Here is a 23,587-nt window from a genome sequence, read left to right as displayed (position 1 = left end):
AGTTCTATAACACATTTTAAAGGAGGTTTTTCTTCAAGAAGTGTTGTATTGACAAGGGACCTCAGAAAGTGTTCTTACGTATTTTAAAATGTATTGTGTTTTTGTGCAATCTACCAAAATGTCACTAAAATGCAACACAAATAAAGTTACAATTAATCTCTCTTAACCACTAAATTAAGTGCACATCATGTGCTGTTGTGTGGTGCCGCAGTTGTTGTGAAAATTGTAAAGAAACAATTTCCATGGTTTCATCTACCCTTAATGCCTCTATGATGGTGTAATAAGGACAAAAAATTTGGCCCAATCAGATCTGGTTAAAACATTATAACTCTGAAAGAGGAATACCTCAGCAAAAAGTAACCAAAAATTCTGGTCCCAAAATGTCCGTAATAGAGAGGTTCCACTGTACATCTTTTCCCTCTAGCAACAGCAGAGCAACATCCAAATATGGTAGTGGTGTGATCAGTCAAAGAGCGCTACTGACAACTACATTTTACACCAGGTATATGATATTGTATGACATCATGTAATCACTGAAGGTGTCCGTTTGTCAGGAACAACAATATCGTATTCCAGATCATGTGGGAGTGACATCATTATAGCTGGGTGTGGCATATACGAGGTAGTCAGGTTATAAGAGTAACTGTTTTATTATTGTAATCTCCTACAGGCTACAGATCCAGTAACAGCTACTATACAATATCACACTGAAGGATACAAGGTGTGAATGACTGATCAACATGGTAATCATCAAATTAGCTGGAACTGTCAAGTGGCTTCTTTTGTTTATGTGTTGATGACCAAATATGAAACGTACAATATCGTCAAAGAGTAAAACCAACTTCTATGAGTTGTAAACTGACTGCTCTTCTGGAAATGGAATCTCATGAACATGCTCTCTTGTTGACAGATCAGACACCTAGATCACATGAGACAGCTGGTGGGTGAGGCTCAAGCTTTTTCTAGACCACAAGTTAAACCATTATTAGTCAACGATTTTTGCTTAAGTTCCTTGGCTCATGGTAAACACCTCATACAAGCTTTGCCTCCAGTGCCTAACTGGTAAAGCAGATAAAAACAAACAGTGATACAAGGTGGTGTGGTCAGCTGATAATTGTATAACATCAATCTACATAACAGATGGTACATCCTAACTGTTATTTACTAGAGCAAATTATACACTGTGATTTGTACTGGTGAAGATTATGCGTGATAATTAGAGTGGCTCCTAATGTCCTTGTGGAACCTCAGTTATCTGGACCCCACTTATCTGGATTCTTGGTTAACCGAAACTACAGAAATCACTGCTATATTAGAGTAGTGACTGTTCTATTAGGGTAGTTATGTTCTTTGTGCTATTTTAAGGTTATTTATACACAGTTTCAAAGATATGGACTTTTTAAACTTAAGGATCACCTCTGGTCCCAAGGGGTTTGAGAGCTGAGGTTCCACTCTAATCCACTGTATATACATCAACATTGACTCAAATGATAACAAAACTCAGATCTAAACACATGGGGTGCTTATGGAGACAAATTAAATTTTTGTTGTATTTAACTAATTCATCAATTCTTTCTTTCATTAAAATTTCTTATTGTATGGTACATGGAAAGGTATAGAATTTCACCTTTACTGTGTACAGTAGGATGTTAACACAATGATGAGATAACAGTGTAGAGGTGAAGAAAAGGTTCAATTTTAGCTAACATGATAGTCTTTTTGTAAACATGTAGCAAGCTTCTTTTTGGGTTTGCTACACCTGTAGCTTATACCTACCACATTGTGAGGGACCTCATAATCTTCTCTTGTGTTAAAGACTGAACAGGACCCAGTAGTGACTTGATCCTACAACATGTAGTCTAGGTGTGTACCACAAGTCCACAACAACTGGGATATGGAACTACCTCTACTAACACACACTGACTTGGCCAGCTACGGGATTTATCAGGATGTATGTAGTTCATAGAACAGTATCCCACACCACACATGTACATACACATGAACACACTTCTGTACAGTTACAACATGTGCACTGATATTTAGAATAATACCTGCAGCTGTGCCTGATTAACTAAAAGGTGTTCTTGAATTGTGACCAGTGTAAGCAGGTTATAACTCAGTGGCCTCATGCAGTAATTACTAAGGGATGCAAGCCAAAATCCTTGGATCTGTCCTTAACGTGCTGGTTTCTACAATTCAACGCCATGCATTAAGTTCGGACTGTCACAGATGTCTCTAGATCTGCACCAAAACATAAGGATATAAACAAATGGGCGGCAACCAGCTGAACATACCTTCGAGCTGCTAAAGTAGTCGTACTACATTATAATGCACCTATCAATGTCAAGCCCCACCCCACCCAGTACGGGCTATGTGGGGCGTTAGGAGGGGATTTGAACTTAAATTTTGCCCCCAGGGGTGGGGAATTTGAACAAGCGCTCTATAGTAGCATAGATCCTTTACAGTAGTTTTATACGTGAAGTGCGAGAGAACACGTGATAAAACCGCAGCACCTCGTGTACCTTTGTCACTGTGGCTTCTGTTTTTACAACACGTTAGTTGTCAAATCCCCTTCCTATCCCCACCTCATAGGGTGGGACTATGTGGGAATTTGACCTGATAATTCACCCCCAGGTAGGGGAATTTGACTTTCCACTTGATCAAATCCCCACTATATCCCCACCCTCCCCGTACTTGGGGGGGTGGGGCTTAACATTGATAGGTGCATAAGAGACAGCTACGTAAATGGAGAACAAAGCAATTTTAGGTAAGAAATCTATAGCTAGTGAACTATGATATATCATCGTTCACTACAGGTAAAGTGTTCCAACACTTCTTTCCACAATTAGTAAACATCCTACCAATGAACGATGTCACGTTCACTGCGCAATTGTTCTCATCCAAACTCCTTCCTGGTAATGTTAAAGATCAAGTGGGGTCACAAGCTACACAAGCTGATAAAGCAACATACTTTCTGGATCATGTGATCAAGCCATCATTAGCAAGTGGTGTTGGTAGTAGTTTTAATAAGCTCCTTAAAGTGATGGAGGATAGTGAGTATGATGATGTGAAGGAACTATCAAAACAGATTAGAAGCCGACTAAGGGACAGTCCAGCTGAGTCTGGTGAGTTGACCTGAATAATTTTGAGATGAAGTTACATTGTGGTCTGTAGGTCTCCATTCAGCTACTACACAGTATACTAGTGGTCCTCCTACTGTAAAGAAGTTGAAGTCTAGTCCAATAGATGTCATTGTTGTTAGCAGGTTACAGTCAAGGTACTGTAAACACTTGTCGACTGATGATACTGACTGGCCACACTCATACATTCGATTGGCTCTGGTGAAAGGAGAAAAAGTGACTAGAGCAGATAAGAACTTGGAGGAGATTACAAGACTTACATTGCAAGGACAAGTTGATGAGATTTTATTAAGAAAGGAAGTACTTGGTGGTCTAAGGGACATCTTCCATTATCAAAACAAACCTTGTCCTCGACTGATCCTAATAATGGGAGCCCCAGGTGAGTATTACAAAGTATTAGTGGTAGTGATGTAGTATGAGTTGTGTAGGTATAGGCAAGACGACCCTTGCCAATGAGATCTGTGTGAAGTGGGCCAGGGATGGATTTTTAGCAGAAGATTTTGATGTTGTGTTGTTGATCCCACTGAGGTCAGCTCATGAGAGACCTGTTGAAGAAGTGGTGGTTGAGTACCTTGGTGGAGTAGAGGCATATGAACAGTTAAAGAAATCAGCAGGTGAAAGATGTCTGATAATTTTCGAGGGACTAGATGAGATTTCAGTGGAACGTCAAACAAGTGATGGACTCCTGGTAGGTGTGATCAAAAATTGTACAGTACTGGAACAAGCAACAATACTGATCACGTCAAGACCTCATGCATGTAAAAATGTTAAAGCTGGTCGAACTGTTGAAATTGTCGGGTTCGGTAAAGCTGAAATAAGAGAGTTTGCACAAAAAATGTTAGCAGATTCCCAAACTGTTGAAGACTTTCAAATACATGTCAACAATTATCCACACATTCTTAGCCTTTGTTATATTCCTGTGAATTTGGTAATGATAGTAGATATATTTCAAACCAAAAAGAAGCTTCCATCAACTATAACTAGATTATATGAATTTTTCATTGTAATGATAATGAGGAGACAAATTGAAAAGGAGAGTGAGAAGAAGCCATCTAGGTCACATGTAGCAGTACCAGTAGCCAACGAGATGAAGTTGTGTCAACTATTGAATGGTATCCCCAAAGAGGCAGTGAGAACAGTGTTTGTTTTGAGTAGATTAGCATATTGTGGCTTCTTTGAATGGTATAGCACTGCAAGTTTGTGGGAAAAAGACCCAAAAATTATATTTGTGATGAAGGACCTTGTCCAGTGTGGTATTGAGGTGACTGCTGACTGGGATGGGTATGGTCTTTTAAAAGCCACACCCACTCATGACGTACCTGTAAACACTGTTACATACCATTTTGCACACTTTACACTTCAAGAGTTTATGTGTGCACTTTACATGTCAACACTATCTGACCAAGAACAGCAGCGTATACTGAGTGAACACTTTGATGATTTTCCTAATGTGTTTATTTTCTTGTGTGGCCTAACGAAATTAGTGTCTCCTGTAACATCACAATTTGTGTTGGAGAAGTTGAAGTCAGAGACTGAGACAAGATATCGTGTAAAGACTGATGTTCTTACAGCATTACATTGTGTGTATGAAAGTGGAGAAACTGATCCACCTCAGTCAGCTACTCCTTTTGAATTGGATTTGAGTTTTACTACTTTGCAGCCATATGACTGTCTTTGTGTAGGCCACACATTATCATGTTATCCAGTGGTGAAGGTGGATATGGGATGGTGCAATATTGGTGACAATGGTGCAGAGATGTTAGGAAACAATTACAGTGGCCATGTACTACAAGAATTGATCCTTGAAGGTAATGATCTCACTGTGACTGGAGTGGAACATGTGATGAAGATTGTGATGAAAAGTTAGTCCCACTATTAACTGTTGATATACTGTGTGATGTTTGTGTGTTAATTAGTGAATTGACAACACCTCACTGAGCTGTATGTGTTTGTAATGTGTACTATTATCATTATACAGGTAGTGCCTCATTAAGAGTGTTAAGTGTTAGTAATAATCCTATCGGAGATGATGGGATATCATTGATAGTAGAACATCTCCATGGTAACACTACCCTGACTGAACTGGATGTCCGCAATTGTGAATTATCAGCTAAAAGTACTATATAGTGTAAAATGTAGTGTTATACTGTATACAGTGTATGTGGAGTATTTGAAGGATGTAAATTTACAAGTGTCAGATGTTGACCTTTTCATGATTTTTACATATGACTCTAAGTCCAGTTCATGTTACATAAAATATTTAAATTTTCTAAACCACTTCTATCCACAATTCGTAATGTCAACTATTAGTGAAGTGTTAGGGATTTCCCCACATTATGTTGTTTGTGTATTTATATGGTTTCTCCATGTAATTTAATAATTACTGTATATGGTGAAAATTGACTAATGCAAGTTGTTTACAATCACTACAGGTGTCAGTTGTGTTGGCAGATTTTTGAAGAATTGTAACCTGCAAGTCCTTGACATTGGAGGAAACTCAATCGGAGATGATGGGATATCAGTGATGATGGACGGACTGCAGTACAACAAGACCCTCACTGAACTGGATGTGTTTAACTGTGGCATATCAGCTAAAGGTACTATATAGTGTAAAATGTAGGATGGTAATGTATACATATACATGGTGGATTGTTTTGAGGATGTAAATTTCCCAAATGTCAGAGTTTCACCCTTACACAACCTTATGACTCCCATGTCCAGCTCACATGAGCTAATGTTGTATGGATCGTTGGTAATTTATTAAGCATTATTAGTTTCATGGAAATACGTCTATCCATGAAATTGATGTTCCTGAGAAATTCCACACATGTACATACAGTACTGTAAACAGCAAAAATTTGGAGTGGCTAAAGTTTGGTGAATTTGGTGAATTGAGGAAATTTACCAGACCTTATTTGCCAATCAGCTATTCAGTACATAGTTCCCATATTATCTACATGGTGAATTTGCCAAAATTTTATCTGCCAACCTGCTTCGCATGCTAATTCACCTTGCCAAACTTTCATCATTTACGTAACAAGAGTTGTAGTATTAGAGACTGTTCCACACATTGTATTGTTGTGCCTTATAAGGTAAACAGATGATTACAGCATATTGTTAAATTAACTGTTGCTATTGTTTACAGTTCATGTTACGTAAAATATTTAAATTTGCTGAACCACTTCTATCCACAATTCATAATGTGAACTATTAGTGAAGTGTTGGGGATTTCCCACATTATGTTGTTTGGTGTATTTGTATGGCTTCTTCACATTTTTAATAATTACTGTATATGGTGAAAATTGACTAATGCAAATTGTTTACAATCACTACAGGTGTCAGTTGTGTTGGCAGATTTTTGAAGAATTGTAACCTGCAAGTCCTTTACATTGGATATAACTCGATCGGAGATGATGGGATATCAGTGATGATGGATGGACTGCAGTACAACAAGACCCTCACTGAACTGGATGTATATTTTTGTGGAATATCAGCTAAAGGTACTATATAGTGTAAAATGTAGGATGGTAATGTATACATATACATGGTGGATTGTTTTGAGGATGTAAATTTCCCAAATGTCAGAGTTTTACCCTTACACAACCTTATGACTCCCATGTCCAGCTCACATGAGCTAATGTTGTATGGATCGTTGGTAATTATTGAGAATTTTTAGTTTCATGGAAACATGTCTATCCATGAAATTGATGTTCCTAGGAAATTCCACACATGTACATACAGTAACAAGAGTTGTAGTATTGGAGACTGTTCCACACATTGTATTGTTGTGGTTAATTAATATGGTTTCTTTGCCTTATAAGGTTAACAGATGATTACAGCATATTGTTAAATTTTAACTGTTGCTATTGTTTATGATGACTACAGGTGCCAGTTGTATTGGTGAATTTCTGAAGGAGAATTGTACCCTGAAAGTCCTTTGCATGTCGTGGAATCCAATTGGTGATGGTGGAATATCACAACTAATGGATGGGTTGCGAGTAAATGCTACACTAACTGAACTGTACGTGCAGGACTGTAGAATATCAGCTAAAGGTACAACATGTAATAGTTGTAACACTGGTGGGAGTGGTTTACCTGATATGTACACACTCACCCTTGGGCCTCATGTGTACATGTCAGACAAAGCACAACCACATGTGTTACAAATAACATGTTTCACTTCATTGAAGTACTGGAAACTACAACACAGTACTGAAGTAGTACATGTGGTACAGTTGATAACACATTGGTGTTTGGTGCCAGAGTGTATATACAGGTCTGATCTAATCCATGAGAGAGGTGAAACAATTTTTGTTTGTTGGTACTTTTAAGGAACAGATCTAGATATTTAGACTTGTTTTCCCTCAACTCAGTACACAAAATGCTTAGTGTCATTCTTTGTCATAACACAGCTAGCTGGTGTACAACTAGGTCGTAACATGGCAAAGAATTATCTCATGAGGTAACATGAGATTTGTACACGGGTCATTCCATACCAAATCAAAAAAAAAAAATGCCGACCCCTTTGGATTTTCATGAAATTAGGCATAGACATGGACTCTACTAAGAAACTTTCTCACACCAAAATTTGGCACATTCTATTGATCTCCCTTACGATATGACCACTCCAAGTTTATTACAAAATACTACACTGGTTTAATAAAACATAACTTTGTCAGTGATTATCACAAAACCTATCTGTCTAGAATTTTGGAATGTGTATTAAATTCTCTTTCAAGTGATGTATAATGCATTATAATTACTCAAAGGAAAAGGTCAAACCACAAAAATGTCACTTCCTTTGATCTTACGTTTTTCAAAAAAGGATATTTCAATTACTTTCATAATATTCTTCTAATACCCTTCTTTCGTGACAGTAAGTGTGAAGTTGGGATGGCAAGTAGATCATGAGTTGTGGCTACATACGTAATTGTACATGTTACCGGGGTTATAAGTATGAACACCATTATAACAATACAAACTTTTAAATTAAATTATAGTATGGAATCTCATCAGAACGTGGCCAAGTTGCAATACACATACAGTTGGAGGCATAGTATAGAAGTATCATAAGGTGATTAAACAGAAGTATCAATACTCTCCATTGCTGAAGCCACACCAATATCCCCTATTACTATGTATATCGATGCAGTTATGATAACAACATAATTTTGGTGCAAACACCATCGGGAGTCCATAATAGAGATTTTATGAACTCTGGATGCCATATAGTGGGAGGGTTTAGTAGTAAATTATCTTATGATACTGTAAGGTTTGTAAGAGAAAGGTTAGACAGAATTGTGGAAACTTTACAATAGGCTTCTATTAAAATAATGAAGTTGGAGGGTTTTGATTTGGTACAGTGACTGTATAGAAAGGCCACCATTTAAGGGCCAACTATAAATTCTCCAAATGAGATACAGTATCTATACAATAATCCACCTGTCAAAAGCAGCCACCTGCCTGAACATGACCGACCCAAAGTTTTGACCTGCTTATATAGGTTCCACTGTAAATCATTCCTTATTCACCAAATTCTCCACCAAATATTTCCTCCACCAAACTTTTCTGTTATTATGTAGCGTCTGCTGACATGTACAGATGTCCTACAGAATAACAGAAAAGTTTAGCTGAAGAATTTGGTGAATAAGGAATGATTTACCCTCCAACTTCATAATGTTAATGTAAAGTTTCCACAATTTTGTCAAACCTTTCATAGGGTAATTTACTACTAAACCCTCCCACTATATGGCATCAGGAATTCATAAAATCTCTATTATGGACTCCCGATGGTGTTTGCACCAAAATCATGTTGTTATTATAACTGCATCGATATGCATAGCAATAGGGGATATTGGTGTGGCTTTGGAAATGGTGAGTATTGATACTTCTGTTTAATCACCTTATGATACTTCTATACTATGCCTCCAACTGTATGTGTATTGCAACTTGGCCATGTTCTGATGAGATTCCATACTATAATTTAATTTAAAAGTTTGTATTGTTATAATAGTGTTCATACTTATAACCCCGGTAACATGTAAAATTACGTATGTAGCCACAACTCATGATCTACTTGCCATCCCAACTTCTCACTTACTGTCATGAAATAAGGGCATTAGAAGAATATTTGAACAAAAAATGAAAGTAATTGAAATATCCTTTTTTGAAAAAAGTAAGATCAAAGGAAAAAGTGACATTTTTGTGGTTTGATCTTTTTCTTGTACATGTCAGACAAAACACAACCACATGTGTTACAAATAACATGTTTCACTTCATTGAAGTACTGGAAACTACAACACAGTACTGAAGTAGTACATGTGGTACAGTTGATAACACATTGGTGTTTGGTGCCAGAGTGTATACACAGGTCTGATCTAATCCATGAGAGAGGTTGAATATTATTGTTTGTTGGTACTTTTAAGGAACAGATCTAGATATTTAGACTTATTTTCCCTTAACTCAGTACACAAAATGCTTAGTGTCATTCTTTGTCACAACACAGCTAGCTGGTGTACAACTAGGTCGTAACATGACCTCATAAGGTAACATGAGATTTGTACACTGAAAATTACCTTTGACCCACCCACACATACAGTGACACCTCACTTAGTGACCACCTCTATAATGAGACCACCTTGTTAGGTCCCTTAGTATGTACTTAGTGACCTCATTCATTGTCAAGGCCATAATATGTTTTGGTCCTATTAGCAGGCTGGTGTCCCTATTGATGAGGTTTCTATTAAAATGTAGTGTATTATGTGAATACAAGTTGTAATGTGGGGGATTACCCTGATCGTGTACTGTATGGTTTCCTCAGTTGACTATAATCACCAATGAAAACATCAGATACTACATACTGGTATTGAAATTTCACACATTTGATATGAGACAATTTTTGATGGAGTAGATTATTTTCTAGTACCATAATAATATTATTTGTCTGTATTAAAGCTGGGCTCAAATAAATGCCAGGCCCAGTATAATTGTTTCGATGTAATTTTTCTCAAAACAGAATTATACAAGCTAATTGGGTTTTTGCTCAGTGGGTCACAATTGTTATTGTCTACTGATCACTACAGGTGCCAAGTGTATTGGTGAACTGTTACAAGTGAATGATACACTAGAAGTGCTTGGGATGGGAGCGAACAACATTTGTGATGATGGCATCACATTTATGGCAGGAGCTCTTGGTAAGAGCAGGATCAGAATACTGAGTGTACCCCAATGTGGTATTACTGTTACTGGAGCAAAAGAACTAGCCACAGGATTATCAGTAAATCAAAGCATCATCGAGTTAAGGATTTATATTAATCCCATCACTGTTGAGGGAGCTCGTCTGATACTGCAATCAGCTGTGAATAACAGAGTCTGTAAAGAAGTGTATATAAATGATGAATACGAGGAAGACAATGAAGTACAAAAGATGATAAATATCCTGGAAACCAGACAAAAGGTAGACACTGATATAACATGACATAACTGTTGTCATGGTTACTAGGCCAAGAGGGATAACAACTCTAGATCTACTGATGATGGAGAAGACAAGGAGTTAGTACATGTGGTTGACTCTAAGTCAAGATCTACTAATGTGTAGTACAGTGATCATCAAGGGGTGGGTGTTGATCATTAGTAATAATGTGTTACTATGATCATGGTAACAACAGGTCACTATGGTAACCACAAATCATTGTAACCAACCACACCCTTCTGGATCAGGTGAGCCACTGTTATGTTGTTGTACAGCTACATTATACCCTGTTTTCTAATTACATTAGGAAAATATTACAAGATCTTGTAACATTAACTTTTTGTAATGACAGTAATAATTGTTTAGTGTATAAAAGTGTACAAATTTTACATTACTCAATTAAATTACAATATCTTGTCAATTCACGTGTATAGTTAATTGGGATGTTGAACACTTTTACCACTGGAGCTCTTGATCACATGATCCATTCAGTCACAACTTCACATAACCTGACAACAAGTTTAATTACACAACACATCACACAAACATCATCCTACCTTCTCACATGACTCCAGATAATGCAGATGAGAATCACGTACGCACTTAGTTCCACATCTTCATGGTAGAAAACTTATAATCCTGTGCCAGTTCAGCTGCTACTGCAGTCTTGTAACATCTAGGGGGTGGGGCTAGAAACTTGCAGGAGTACACACCCACTAGTACATACCATGGAGTAGTAAGCTGGTGAGTGAAGTGAACTTGTCCAGTTGTGTCTGCTTGATGACTAGCCGACCCTTCTCCAAGATCTGTTTTATCTGCTCACTCCAATCCACAATACCTGAAGAAATCAAGTCATCAAATTGATAACAGAGTGGCTTACATTCAGGGTAACACTCTACCAAACACACAGATGTATTGTAATTGTAGAATTCAAAATAACATATAGGTAAGACTTGTGGATATGCAAAGTGTTTGCCTGTAGATTATCATGTACAGTATGTCCTGAAATTTTTGGGGCAAAAAAATAATTTTGTGGCAGGCCCAAAGCAACAAAACAAGTATTTTACTAAGAAATTTTGTTACCTTAACTTAAAACTACTCAATACACCTACAATCCAGCTGTAAACATTATTGCCACGATGTGTTTCTAGATGTTCCATCATAATTCCAGGGGGTTTCTGAGGTTTCTGGAAACCGGTCACGTTTAGATCGAGATACTCTAATAGAGCAGTCAGTCACTCTAATATAGCAGTCACAGTGTTCAGAGAAGTAGTGTAGCAAACTATGAAGTTGTGAATAAAGATTTTTATGTGGTTTATCAGTGATACAAATATTATTTAGTGGAGAATAGCCAATCTTAGGAGGTTTTAATTTTTTTTTTGGTCTTAACTTAAAATCTAGCTGTGCTTTTGATCAGAAACCAGTTGCAAAAATCCTGGAGCCACCTATGGTAATAGTTTAGACTCAGAGGAGGTTGGTCATTCGTCATCATCTTGTGATCTCAAAGAAAGGGTTGGATTAATTCAACCTTCACATCTCTTAATGTTCTGAAAGACAGATTGTATATCCATACCAAAGCATCCCAGTGCCCTTACAAACCTTCTCAGCACAATGCGCTGCTTTCCTAGCTGTTAAACATACTTTAACACTTAGAATGATGCTTGGTTACATAATTTTACATCATAGGCTTATGACGCATGACCAACCTAACATTGTATTGCCATGACTACAGTGAAGCCTTATTAATAGGGTCACCTGTGGGACCAAAATGTTAACTAAAGACTAGAAGGCACTCGGATTATATTATGTACAGAACACATCTACACAACATTAATGTCACAACTGAGATACTACTACCATTGGCAAGATTTCTGTAAAGGTGAGTAGTAATACTAGTAGATGACCATTCTATAGAACATTTTAACCATCTGATGTCAGAGCAAACCCCATAAGTATTTCCAATTTATGTTACTACACAAATGTATGATACAACAAAAGTTTACATGTCTCTTAATCTAGTTAAGGATAATTTCCCAATGGATCTATATCTAGATTTTGTATTAACATTTTGTACCATCGTTAGCTGCAAGAGTAAGACTTTCCGGCAATGTGTTTTGCTTGACTTCACTACATCCCCAGGCTGCTTGTTTGTATGCCGCGGCCGGATACGTAGATCTTCCAAGCAAATAGCAATGTTCTTTTTTCCTTGAATAGACACCCCAGTTCTAAAACTCTGCATCACCTAGTTGGGGTGGGATAGACACAAATATGCTTGAACACAGTTTCCATGTACTTACCACATGTAGTATTCCATTATTTGCCTTTGTCATCACTGCCCATTCCACTGCCTCTTCTACTGTGCTAAGTACTATTATTTTTCAGAGTTTTCGTCTTGATCTTGCAAAGGCTTTCAGGGTTCTTCCTGATCTTGCAAGGCTCTCCCAAACCTTCTTAGGGTTTAAAAATGGTAAACTCTTCCTCTCAAGTTCCTCCCTTAAGCAAACAAGTTGATCTCGTCAGCCAACTATAAAAATTGTATGGTATAACCAACTGAAGAAACATCAATTTAATTACCTATATATATACAACATATAGTACTATATAATTCATGTATCTTTTCAGTAAAATAAATCTAAACTTCATATCCAGTAACTAACTTGGAATCAACTTTGGGCAGCCTGTCCATAGTAAGGTCACCCTGAGCATATGCGTTTTCTTTCTTCACTTTTTACCAACAGTAGAGGAAGCATTTTTACATGTTGTCGCCATGTCGTTGAATGCAGAGGTCTCTTTTTCATCACTTGGCCACACAGCTGGCTTCTCAAATGGGATGAGTAGTGTCCTTGAGTTGTACCTACACATACAAGCTGAAATGCAAGCAGTGCTGTGTAATGTCTTATGAAGTGTGCTAGTCCTCGATGTCAGAAGTTATGTTTGGTGTATTTGTAAGTGCCTAAATTGTCTGACCACATTGTGTAAACAACATGGCTTCATGCTGTTGATAACCCATGGTTTACAATAGACATTGCAGCTACACAGTACCCAACTTTGTTGTTGCTGTGAGTGATGTGTGTACATGTGGAATAGCTACTCTACAGGCTAACTGTATGAGTATGAAGTAGTGCATGCCACAATTTATTTGTGGATGCCACATATTGTTTGTGGGAAGCCATATGCATTCATTTACATGTTCAAAACATACTTTTCTTCACTGTGGTATACCCAATGAATACAATACTCACATGAACAGCAAACTCTAGTTGAAAAACTATATTGTACATAGCATTATATTATTATTTATAGAACTTTGCGTGGGTGAGATCAAAGGAAAAAGTGTACTTTAAATTTCATACAGTACACTCTCAGCTGGCCAACAGTGCTTCATTAAAAAAAGAGTACTTTATTGCACCGCAAAGAGTACTTTACTCATTCAATAAAGCACTCTTTGTGGTACAATAAAGCACTCTTTGTGGGCAATAAAGCACAGTTGCCCACGTGCAGTAGTGCAGACTAATACCCGCGGGGCTTGTGCCAGTATGACTAATCACCCAAGCCGGTGAAGGCTGATAGCCTTGCCGCACTGAATGATCAATCACCCCAGCCAATATGAGTTCTACCACTGAATTGCTTTTAAAGGCATACCTAAATGCTATGTTTGCTAATGTAAACGGACAAGTCCAGGAGATATTACGGAAATACTTCACCATGTGACTCACAATAGAATTGATTGTGGGTTGCTAGCAAAATCTACCAAAATACGCGATGAACATCTACCATGCCAAACTATGGTGAACTACGTGTGAGTTACTTTGTGTAAACTAGTTTGTGTGTGTTCAGGCTGCTAATAATTTGTGCAACAGGTGTTAATTACGAGTCCTAGTGTATGGTGAAGCTAATTGACTAGAAAGTTCTATAAATCATTTAAAGCATAGCCTTGCTCATGCTATATGAAAAATAAAGCACTCGGTTTCGCCTCGTGCTTTATTAGCATCTCAGCCACGTGCATCATGCTTTATTTTAAATATAGCACTCGCGGCTATGCTTTAACATATACTTATACTACTGTGCACCAGTGAGCCAATGTTGTAGTCCATGCACCCCTTGAAAATCAGCTTGTGATTCTTATTGTGTACGGTCTTGGCTGAAATAATAAATGCACTATTTTAACTTATAATTATATGCTTGTCAGAGTTGCATGTCTTCAGTTGTCTTATGACAGGTAGCTAGCTCAGTATCATACCATTTGGTGTGTCTATATTCATGAACACTACATTAGGATGCTAATGTGACAACAATGACTATGAGACTAGAGTCCTGACACATGTAGTAAGACAAGTTAGACAACAGCTGCTCAATATTGTGTGTAATCCTGCCATACAGCAATGTAACCAATGCCGTACAAGCTCTTTGTCCTTAAATAATAACCATCGTCCACAGACAAGAGCAGTCAGGTAAATACTCTAATAATGTAGTCAAGTGTGTCTGATAACAACAAAGCTTACACTGAACTTGACAGCCACTAATTGTAAATTGCTCTACGTATCTGCAACAATTATCATTATCAATAAAACAAATCCATTACTGCATTAATGAAAAGTACACAAACTAGATGAATAAAAAATTGGAAATTTTAAAATGGGAATAGGGATCACTGAAAAAGCCACCAAACAAGAAGGGATCGCTGGGATGGTAATGTAAACCACGAATCCCTATTTTGACCCATTTTAAAATGGCTCAGGGGAACATGTAACTAAATATTTATGACAGAGTCAAAATAGGGATTTGTGGTTTACATTACCACCCCAGCGATCCCTTCTTGTTTTGTGGCTTATTTCAGCGATTCCTATTTCCATTTCAAAATTTCCAATTTTTTTATTCATCTTGATACCGTATGGCTCCAAATTTTGGTAGAATAAAAATTTCGTAAAAAGCCATGTTTTCATCAATAAAAATAAATTCATAATTTCAAGCCCTTTCATAATTAAAAAAAAAAATCGTGATGTTGCACGTACGTGCTTTTACGGTAATATGTGGAACACGAGTTACATCGTCGCGAAGTAGAATACTTTTGAAGACAAAACCAGAAGCACGGATGCTTAATGGATGGATGAGTACTGAGAAAAAAGCATCATACTTGTGTCAGAGGTTATTAGCTAAGTGTACCAAAAACGACTGGACAGGTAGTACGCCGAGCATTATTTTAAGGTCGAAGAGCAATAATAATAATAATGATAATAATAGTAAATTTCATGTGATAGTAGCCTACTTGGAGATGGTATTTAACAAACTCCTTTTACACCAACACTCGTATAGCTAAACCCTCACAAGCCTCGTGCTTTAATTATCGGTGGCTCGATTTCAATGCACATGAAAATTTCATAATAAAAATTTTCGTAATTACAGTGCAATTACGAAAAATACGATTTTTTTTGCTACGAAAATTTGGAGCCATACGGTATATAATAACCAGGATACTGTATAACAATGTATTATGGTGAAGCCAGTTAAGAAGTGTGTTTAACAAAATTGTAATACAATCACAACAACTAACTACTCCTGTATGTAAACTAGGATCACATACAAGCCAAGGCCATGGTTGTATTTGCTGGTAGATTGGATTGGTAATGTGGCAATATTTCTCTGATCATGAGCTAATGAGGCTCAACTGTATGGAACAATTTGATGATGTAACAAGTACATTAGAGAGTGAAATAGTTGAAGACACACAAAAGAACAGCAATTCCAAGCCTTCATTTACTGTGTAAAGCTGGCATACCAAGAAACACTGGGACACCTATAGATGTACTATTCAGAGTCAATGCCTCCTGGGGCAGGACTAGTAACCCACAGGAGGTTATATCGTCTCACCTGTTATGTGAGACAGTTAACAAGTACCCCACTCACAAACACACACACACACACACACACACACACACACACACACACACACACACACACACACACACACACACACACACACACACACACACACACACACACACACACACACACACACACACACACACACACACACACACACACACACACACACACACACACACACAACCACATACTACACTTATACATTTACTCTGCAGTTCTCACCAAGAGTATCAGTTGCCGTTTGTTTGGTAGAACTACCAGATTGCTTGACATCAGTCAAAGTGGCCTTAATATCTTCAGCTGATGATGGTGGCTGATCTGATAATTGTTGCTGTAACCATGACAATTGCTGTTGTACCTGGTTGTCATGGATATTTAAATATAACACATTACCACGGTAACAGACCACACCTCTTTGTGGCAGATGCAGAACTTCATCAACATATCCAGTCAGTTGTAGTGATGGTTGCCCCTAGCAACAATGCTTTCCCAGGTTGTCAATAGTTGTGCTAATAGTCTCTGGTTGGGTTGTTGTGACATGGTGCATGCCTGTCTGCTCTTGTGGGCAGCTGATAATAAGTCTTTACCATATTTGTGAGTTTTCTGTGTATAGGGCAAACAAAAATAGCAAGACAACGAACATCTGTACACTAGTAATTATAAGTATTGGACAAAGCTGCATAAAACAAACCCTGCATATATGTACTGTACACTAGAATATCATATCCCATAGTGAGTTATTGTCAAGGTTGAAATTTTTGCAATACACATTCCATTCATGGAAATTCACTTGTGGATTGTTACTACTATGATTTGTGAAATTTTTATCCGTTGAATTTTGTGAGATCCACCATTCACAATAACTTGCCATACAGTAGCTTATGCTATCCTCTTGTGGTTGAATTGGTTATGTATGTAGCCTAAACTATGAAATAGCATGTTTGAGATTTTCAGCTAAACTACAGTACAACTGTTACAATTAACTCCACAGTTAAACAAACATCATTTTAGTGATGAGTCATCAAACAAAATGTTTAATTACCAAATGGCTCAGATCACAAACTGATGACTGCTATTAGAGACTATAAGAAGAAAGGTGAAGTCAGCACATCTAGTTGTTACTTTGAAGGAAGTCCAAAGCATGGTGACACATATAAGGGTTCCTGTTAACAGACAACAGAGGAGTTGTATGTCCTAATTAAACACACTTACAGCGAATGTGGTAGTTGGTGAATCACATGCAATGAAATGGCGTCTAAGGTTTAGACTTACTGTATCTAAAAATGAAGTGTTTTTGTAAGAAGAGCTTTACGATACATATGGATAATACAAGTTTTAAAAGAGATCACAAGACGAATGACGTACACCAACTGCCACTGAAAATTATTATTATTATTTATTACTAGGACCGCGTCACATACAACCAAGTACATACACCAACGTGACAGCCCCCCGGTGAGGCTATTAGGTGGTGAATGCATTATCCCCAAATCAACTCAATATGTCACAGTAGTGACAGATATAACACAATAGTGGCATCGTAACTAAAGGCCACCAGTAGCTAAGTGCCAGTACATCATTGGTGTGGTATAAATGGCACAGTGATGTGTACAAAGTATATGTATACAAAACATACAGGAGAGAACTATACATTATTGCAGTATTGTATGCAGCAATACATTATAGGCAACATCACCATGCAGATAATAATTATTAGCCAATATACAGCAATGCATATCAACATCAACTAGAGCTAAGTAAGGTTCATCAGTGATCGGTAGCAATGGCACAGTGATGGGTAACACACCATAGTTATGCATACACAACTTTCAGGAGATAGCTACACAATGCTGTAGGCGTATGCAAGCCAGATGAACCAGATAAAGGAAGACAGCCAAGCCACTAGAGCCTAGTAGCTACGCCAGGTGAAGGCAAAAAAGATCAGTTAAGCACGTATTGAATTGCCTGACACCAACACAAAGAAAGTTCGCCATGCCAGCTGCACAAGACAAAATTGTTTACTTGTATTTTATATGTAACTGTAAGCTTATTGTAAAGAGCGTGGCATATGTCAGTTTAATGTTTTCTTGTATTGTTTATTTACGTGAATGAATCCACTGGCAGCTGGCATGGAGACTTGAGATGTTACAAACATAAAAACTTACTTGTAATCTTCTTGTTTACACAAGTGGCTTCTGGCTCTCCTGCACGGGCATCACTAATCTTCTTCGCGCAATATGTAAGTAATTAAGCAAGGGTGTGGTACTGGGCGTTATATAGAATTACACGTATGGTCAAGTCATCAGCACAAACAGGAGCGACGATTATACGTTTGTGCCTTCATTCACAGGCGAATCTATCCCCGGTTAGTTCATGTCTCTAGGCCTCGTAGTTTTCTCAAACATTAATTATTAATTATTTATTTATTTATGACGTAATTTTAACCGCGTTTCGTATTATTCTTAGTACTTGGTTGTATAATTAACACTTTACAGTGACCAGCACTGAAGGTCTACAGCAACATGTGCTGCAGCCTTAGGATTACCTAACCTAACTTCAAGGACTTAGACTTAATGAGTTATAGCTGGAAAGGTGTAACAGAAAAGGGGCCAAAGTAAGGAAAAAAATCCCTCCAACCCCAGGATTCGAACTGCAGGTCACCCAATGTCTAGTCAGGGCCACACTCAGTCTTCCTCCAGGAGGGATGGATTTTCTTCCTTAAACCTAAAAAAGATGGTAATAAGTACTAATACCCGTGATAACCACGACTGTAGGCTTGTACAATATAACCATTACTGTGGTATCACTGTTGTGTAAGACTTTGCTGTCACCAATATACACTGACATAATATTATAGTGGTAATACATGTAAAGTGTAGCCAGTGGTGATAATAATTGAACTCTACTTCATGTCTTTGTGACTGTTTCTGTACCATATGGCAGATTATTGTTTACTTTACTAAAATTCAACCTTGGGATAAAATAATTATGGATGGCCATTTATCATCATAATTGTAAAATTTCCCCTCACTAAAACAACCTGCTATTCTTTCAATATATCGTTTGATGCATCAATCACTACTTCACAACCATGCCCTACATCTCCAATTATTGCTCACCTTAGCAGCTCTGGTGATCTTTGTGTGTTCCTCTCTCAGTTTTGTGGTTGCTGCTAGTCAGTCACCATGGTTACCGAGACATGATGACAATTGCTCCAGTAAATTCTCCAAGTCATCAAGTACCTGCAAAAGAAATGGACATCATCCAGAGAGGAAAAATGATGAAAAAGTTAACCAACTTGTTTCGCATCTTTCTCACAGGTGTAAATGTTCTTCAGCTGGTCTTGTCGTACCTTCCTAGCCTCTGCTAGCTGCTCTACTCTCTTTTTTTGTCCTCTACTTCATCTGAACAGTCTCTCACATGGTGTGACTCTTTCCTAATAGTTAGTAAGTAAATAGTTTATCTAGCTTCCTTACAATAATAGGATTAATCTTCACCATTTTTGTGTGTAGTTGGGTCCCCTACACAAATAAAAAAAAGGAGATTACTACATTGTAGCTTACGACTGCTGAAGTCAATTTTTGTTATCTAGGGTGTGTTTCAAGACCAAACCAAAACGTTAGAAAACAATTAACTTTTAGAAAAACAAACTTGAAACAAGATTTATACCCTACCTTATAAGCAGTGTTGGGCAAAGTTACTTTTTAAAAGTAACTAGTTACATTTTACATATTACTTGCAACTGAACTATTTAGTTACAGTATATATTACCCATAAAATAAAGTAACTGTAATAATATTACATATTATATTACTTTGTGTCCACAGCCTTAAGCTGTCACGTGTGAAACTACCACCTTATCACGTGACATGATTTCGTTGTTGGGCAATGTGCAAATCTTGGTTATAAGTAAGAAAAGCTTCATTCAGTAGGCTTCAATACTTCGTTGTGGCTAGGCGTTACTCAGTGGATTACTAACGAGATTAGTAACTTCGTTACTTGTAGTAATAATATTACGTAATATTAGACTCGTTACAGTAACTATATTACTTAGGTAACGCGTTACGTTTGTAAGTAAACTAACTTGAGTTATATTACCTGTTTTTATAGCGTATTTCGTTATATTACTTAGGTACTACAAAAGTAATAATATTACTTAACGCGTTACATATGTAACGCGTTACTCCCATCACTGCTTATAAGGGATTTGCTTGTGTATGAAGGGAGTATTTGTGTACTTCATGACACAAATAATAGAAAGCCAAAGACACTAATTACATTCATTTATCAGTAATGGTTGAGACCTCTCACAGAGATCTTTTAAAAAGTGACTAGTTTTAAATTGGTTTAATTTAGAACAAATTACCCTACAACAGTCAGGTAGTCACCCCTAGTCATACCAAACCATCCTGTGTGCATGCTTAACATTTATAGTTGATGCTAGGTAGGTGGGTGGTCATATTAAGCAGGTCAGTGGCTACGTTAGGCAGGTATCTTTGTACAGAAATGACACGATTCAAATTTTCTGTTTAGACGGGTGACCTTATTCGCAGTAATTATGGTTTATTGGCTATACGCCTTTATACAAAAATTGAGGTGACATTACTAAGCACAAAAAAATTCAAAATCTTCACAACATAATTAGCCAATCACGTACTTGTATTCTGGTGGGTGTGGCATTTGCAGTTCAGATTGCTGGTGCATCATTTCTAAAAGGCCTTGTCCCTCTTGGATCACCTGACCTCCACTCTCTCTTACGTTGTCCATTTGTTGTTGACCCTGTTTTACCATTGTATCATCAAAGGGTATCCCCTCCTTCATCACTTCCTCTTGACAGAATTCACAATCTTGTCTCCACTGTTGTCATGGTAAGAAGCAATATGTGAAAATGGTTTTGTGTGTGTGTGTGTGTGTGTGTGTGTGTGTGTGCATGCGTGCGTTGCATCTACCACACTGTACACGTACTACTACACATGATGGCATGCATACATGCCACTACTACATGTACACACATACCTTCTCCAAGTGCTGATGGAAGGCCATGGAAAGACGTAGGATATTCCCTCTCTCTCTTAACCAAGCCTCAAAGAATGTGTACCGATTGGTCAGTTTAGTCACAAATTGTCTCATATCTATGATATCAGTGGACACAAAATGATTGTTACCACAAAGCTTATCCACCATCATCCTCAACTGAGTTAAGTTATCATAGAGAGGACATTTTATAATCAGCAGATTTGATTGTGGGATGAATATATCACACCTGTGCTTTAGACTCTAATTTCTCATACTGTTGCCATAGTACATCGATAGCTGCTAGGCTTTCACCACTGTCCTATTTGCTTGACAACGATTCCATACCGCGTCCCTTCAGCCAGCTTTTAACCTGCACAGAACACCACTTATATCAAACTGTATAATATACAGTGGGACCTGTATTATATGGACACCTTGGGACCAACCAACTTTTCATCAAGATTTTCCAGGTCAGTTTATGTATTAAGGGATACTTCGGGACCTTAACTAAGTGTCTGGATTATGTGTAGGAGTCCTCAAGTGTCCACACTAACAGGTTTCACTGCAGCTACCAAATGCACGAGCTTACCTTAAATACTGCTTGCTCAGTTGTAGATTTTGTTCCAACTGAATCTTCTGGCTATGCCATACTTCCTTGATCTGTCATTGCTGAGGCTGCAGAGCTTCTAATATTTGTCTGCAAATATCAGCCACACCCACTATAGTCATGCAACCTTATTGGTTAAATACTATACTACCTGACAGTTGCTGTGGCATTGATTTTATCAGGTATGATACTTGATGTCCCTAAATCATCTGGTTTATGCTAAATTGAGCCAATCAGATCTCTTCCCTCTTTTAGTACATATTGTGCACACATCTTGAGCTCCTCCTCTAGGTTGTCATGGTGATGCAACACCTGCTCTGCCCCTTCAACAATGTGCTCCTTCATCATGTGATCCAGTAGTGACTCTACCTCCATAATGAACTGCTCCAGATTCTGTGACATCAAACAACACATAACATTACCGCACAATTGTAACACAATGCTGCACTTTTAATTACTACACACATACAGACAGACTATACTTTTACCCTCAAACTACATAATCAAGAGATAACACATGCTGGTATAACCTCAAATATTTATGCTTAAATTGTTGACTTTGTAAAATTCCCATCCATGCACTACAAGAGTAACTACAAGAGTAACTACAGGTGACTGGTGCTCGTGATAAAGATATTCATGATGACAATCAATTCAAAAACAAAATCACAGTTTGTGAAATGTTCTATTCTCTCAAGTTAGTTGAAGAATGTCATTGAATTCATGTCCAATGATAAGCTTCATTACCTCAGCTTTCTTTTATGAGGCAGCAAGTGTAACTGTTTCTTAATCGCTGCTTTGCATTGCAAATTCTGTTTACATGTACCTAGAACAATGTTTGGCTACGTAATTTTACATCATAGGCTTATGACATGTGACCAACCTCCTCAGCCACTGCACAATGACATGATCAGCAGTATAGATGGCCACCATAACAAGATAATTATATATGACATCATCACACTTTGTACCTTCCACAATGCCCCACCAACATATACAATACTCAGAAAGACATTACAATAAAAAATTATGACCTGTCCATACACTCCATTCTAGCTGACTACAAGCTGCAGCCACAGATACTATACTTACAAAGGATTTGCAACGTGCATAACAACCGTTCGACAATTCTTGTTATGGTCACGTGAGTTATTGCATAAGTGAGCGTGTCTACTGTCATAGATACAGCTGAGACGACAGCCATTCCCAGTATTGTTATTCGTTATCTACGAGAGGGGAACTACTCTTGCAAAAGATTATTGTAGCGAGCTACGACCGCAGGCCCATTTCGTCATCGCCAATGGATTTATACAGGAGATCTGGTGACTTAGCTGCAGCTGAGCTGTGACGATGGAATTAACACTGTAATCCGAGCTGGAATCTCACCTGAAAGGTCCACGAATGGATTATACTGGTGGTATGTTATATCAATATGATAATGTACTAGATTTCAGATTTCAAGATGAGATT

At 37.7% G+C, this 23,587-nt stretch overlaps 3 protein-coding genes across 23 annotated transcripts in view; 2 read left to right on the top strand and 1 right to left on the bottom strand.

Moving 5' to 3' along the window:
* The window catches only part of LOC136241002 (uncharacterized), a 48,706-nt gene extending 47,181 nt beyond the window's left edge, over positions 1-1,525 (top strand). For all 4 annotated transcript variants that reach the window (XR_010694081.1, XR_010694080.1, XR_010694083.1 and 1 more), the window contains 3 exons: positions 425-502; positions 555-622; positions 671-1,525. The gene's annotated coding sequence lies outside the window, so the exon portion shown is untranslated. The remainder of the gene's footprint in view (positions 1-424; positions 503-554; positions 623-670) is intronic.
* Positions 1-23,587, bottom strand: part of LOC136241013 (SEC14 domain and spectrin repeat-containing protein 1-like) — a 105,968-nt gene that overhangs the window by 40,027 nt on the left and 42,354 nt on the right. For 5 of the 15 annotated variants that reach the window (XM_066032134.1, XM_066032133.1, XM_066032136.1 and 2 more), the window contains exons 4-11: positions 22,269-22,510; positions 22,100-22,207; positions 21,758-21,880; positions 21,511-21,687; positions 21,152-21,351; positions 19,992-20,015; positions 19,793-19,930; positions 19,614-19,736 (exon numbers count right to left, since the gene is read on the bottom strand). In XM_066032134.1, coding sequence (XP_065888206.1) covers positions 19,870-19,930; positions 19,992-20,015; positions 21,152-21,351; positions 21,511-21,681 — 456 coding nt within the window. In that variant the 5' untranslated portion in view covers positions 21,682-21,687; positions 21,758-21,880; positions 22,100-22,207; positions 22,269-22,510 and the 3' untranslated portion in view covers positions 19,614-19,736; positions 19,793-19,869. Of the gene's footprint in view, positions 1-10,900; positions 11,121-11,168; positions 11,288-11,338; positions 11,450-12,685; positions 12,854-12,908; positions 13,136-13,268; positions 13,479-16,716; positions 16,853-16,900; positions 17,098-19,613; positions 19,737-19,792; positions 19,931-19,970; positions 20,016-21,151; positions 21,352-21,510; positions 21,688-21,757; positions 21,881-22,099; positions 22,208-22,268; positions 22,511-23,587 lie in introns of those variants that run through there. The other 10 variants (XM_066032141.1, XM_066032139.1, XM_066032140.1 and 7 more) reach the window with 7 other exon arrangements.
* The window catches only part of LOC136240992 (protein NLRC3-like), a 72,852-nt gene continuing 51,876 nt past the window's right edge, over positions 2,612-23,587 (top strand). Inside the window, exons 1-12 of one of the 4 annotated variants that reach the window (XR_010694075.1) lie at positions 2,612-2,767; positions 2,817-3,125; positions 3,175-3,519; positions 3,569-5,002; positions 5,119-5,256; positions 5,573-5,737; positions 6,476-6,640; positions 7,026-7,193; positions 10,223-10,596; positions 10,642-10,755; positions 10,808-10,859; positions 10,919-11,023. Coding sequence is in view for 1 of the 4 variants with exons in the window: in XM_066032083.1 (XP_065888155.1) it covers positions 2,746-2,767; positions 2,817-3,125; positions 3,175-3,519; positions 3,569-5,002; positions 5,119-5,256; positions 5,573-5,737; positions 6,476-6,640; positions 7,026-7,193; positions 10,223-10,596; positions 10,642-10,737 (3,216 nt within the window). In the remaining 3 variants the exon portion in view is untranslated. Of the gene's footprint in view, positions 2,768-2,816; positions 3,126-3,174; positions 3,520-3,568; positions 5,003-5,118; positions 5,257-5,572; positions 5,738-6,475; positions 6,641-7,025; positions 7,194-10,222; positions 10,597-10,641; positions 10,756-10,807; positions 10,861-10,918; positions 11,024-23,587 lie in introns of those variants that run through there. The other 3 variants (XR_010694076.1, XR_010694077.1, XM_066032083.1) reach the window with 3 other exon arrangements.

This window comes from Dysidea avara, chromosome 12 (genome assembly GCF_963678975.1).
Source record: "Dysidea avara chromosome 12, odDysAvar1.4, whole genome shotgun sequence".
Taxonomy (NCBI): Eukaryota; Metazoa; Porifera; class Demospongiae; order Dictyoceratida; family Dysideidae; genus Dysidea; species Dysidea avara.
This window is presented reverse-complemented; position numbering and strand designations above follow the sequence as displayed.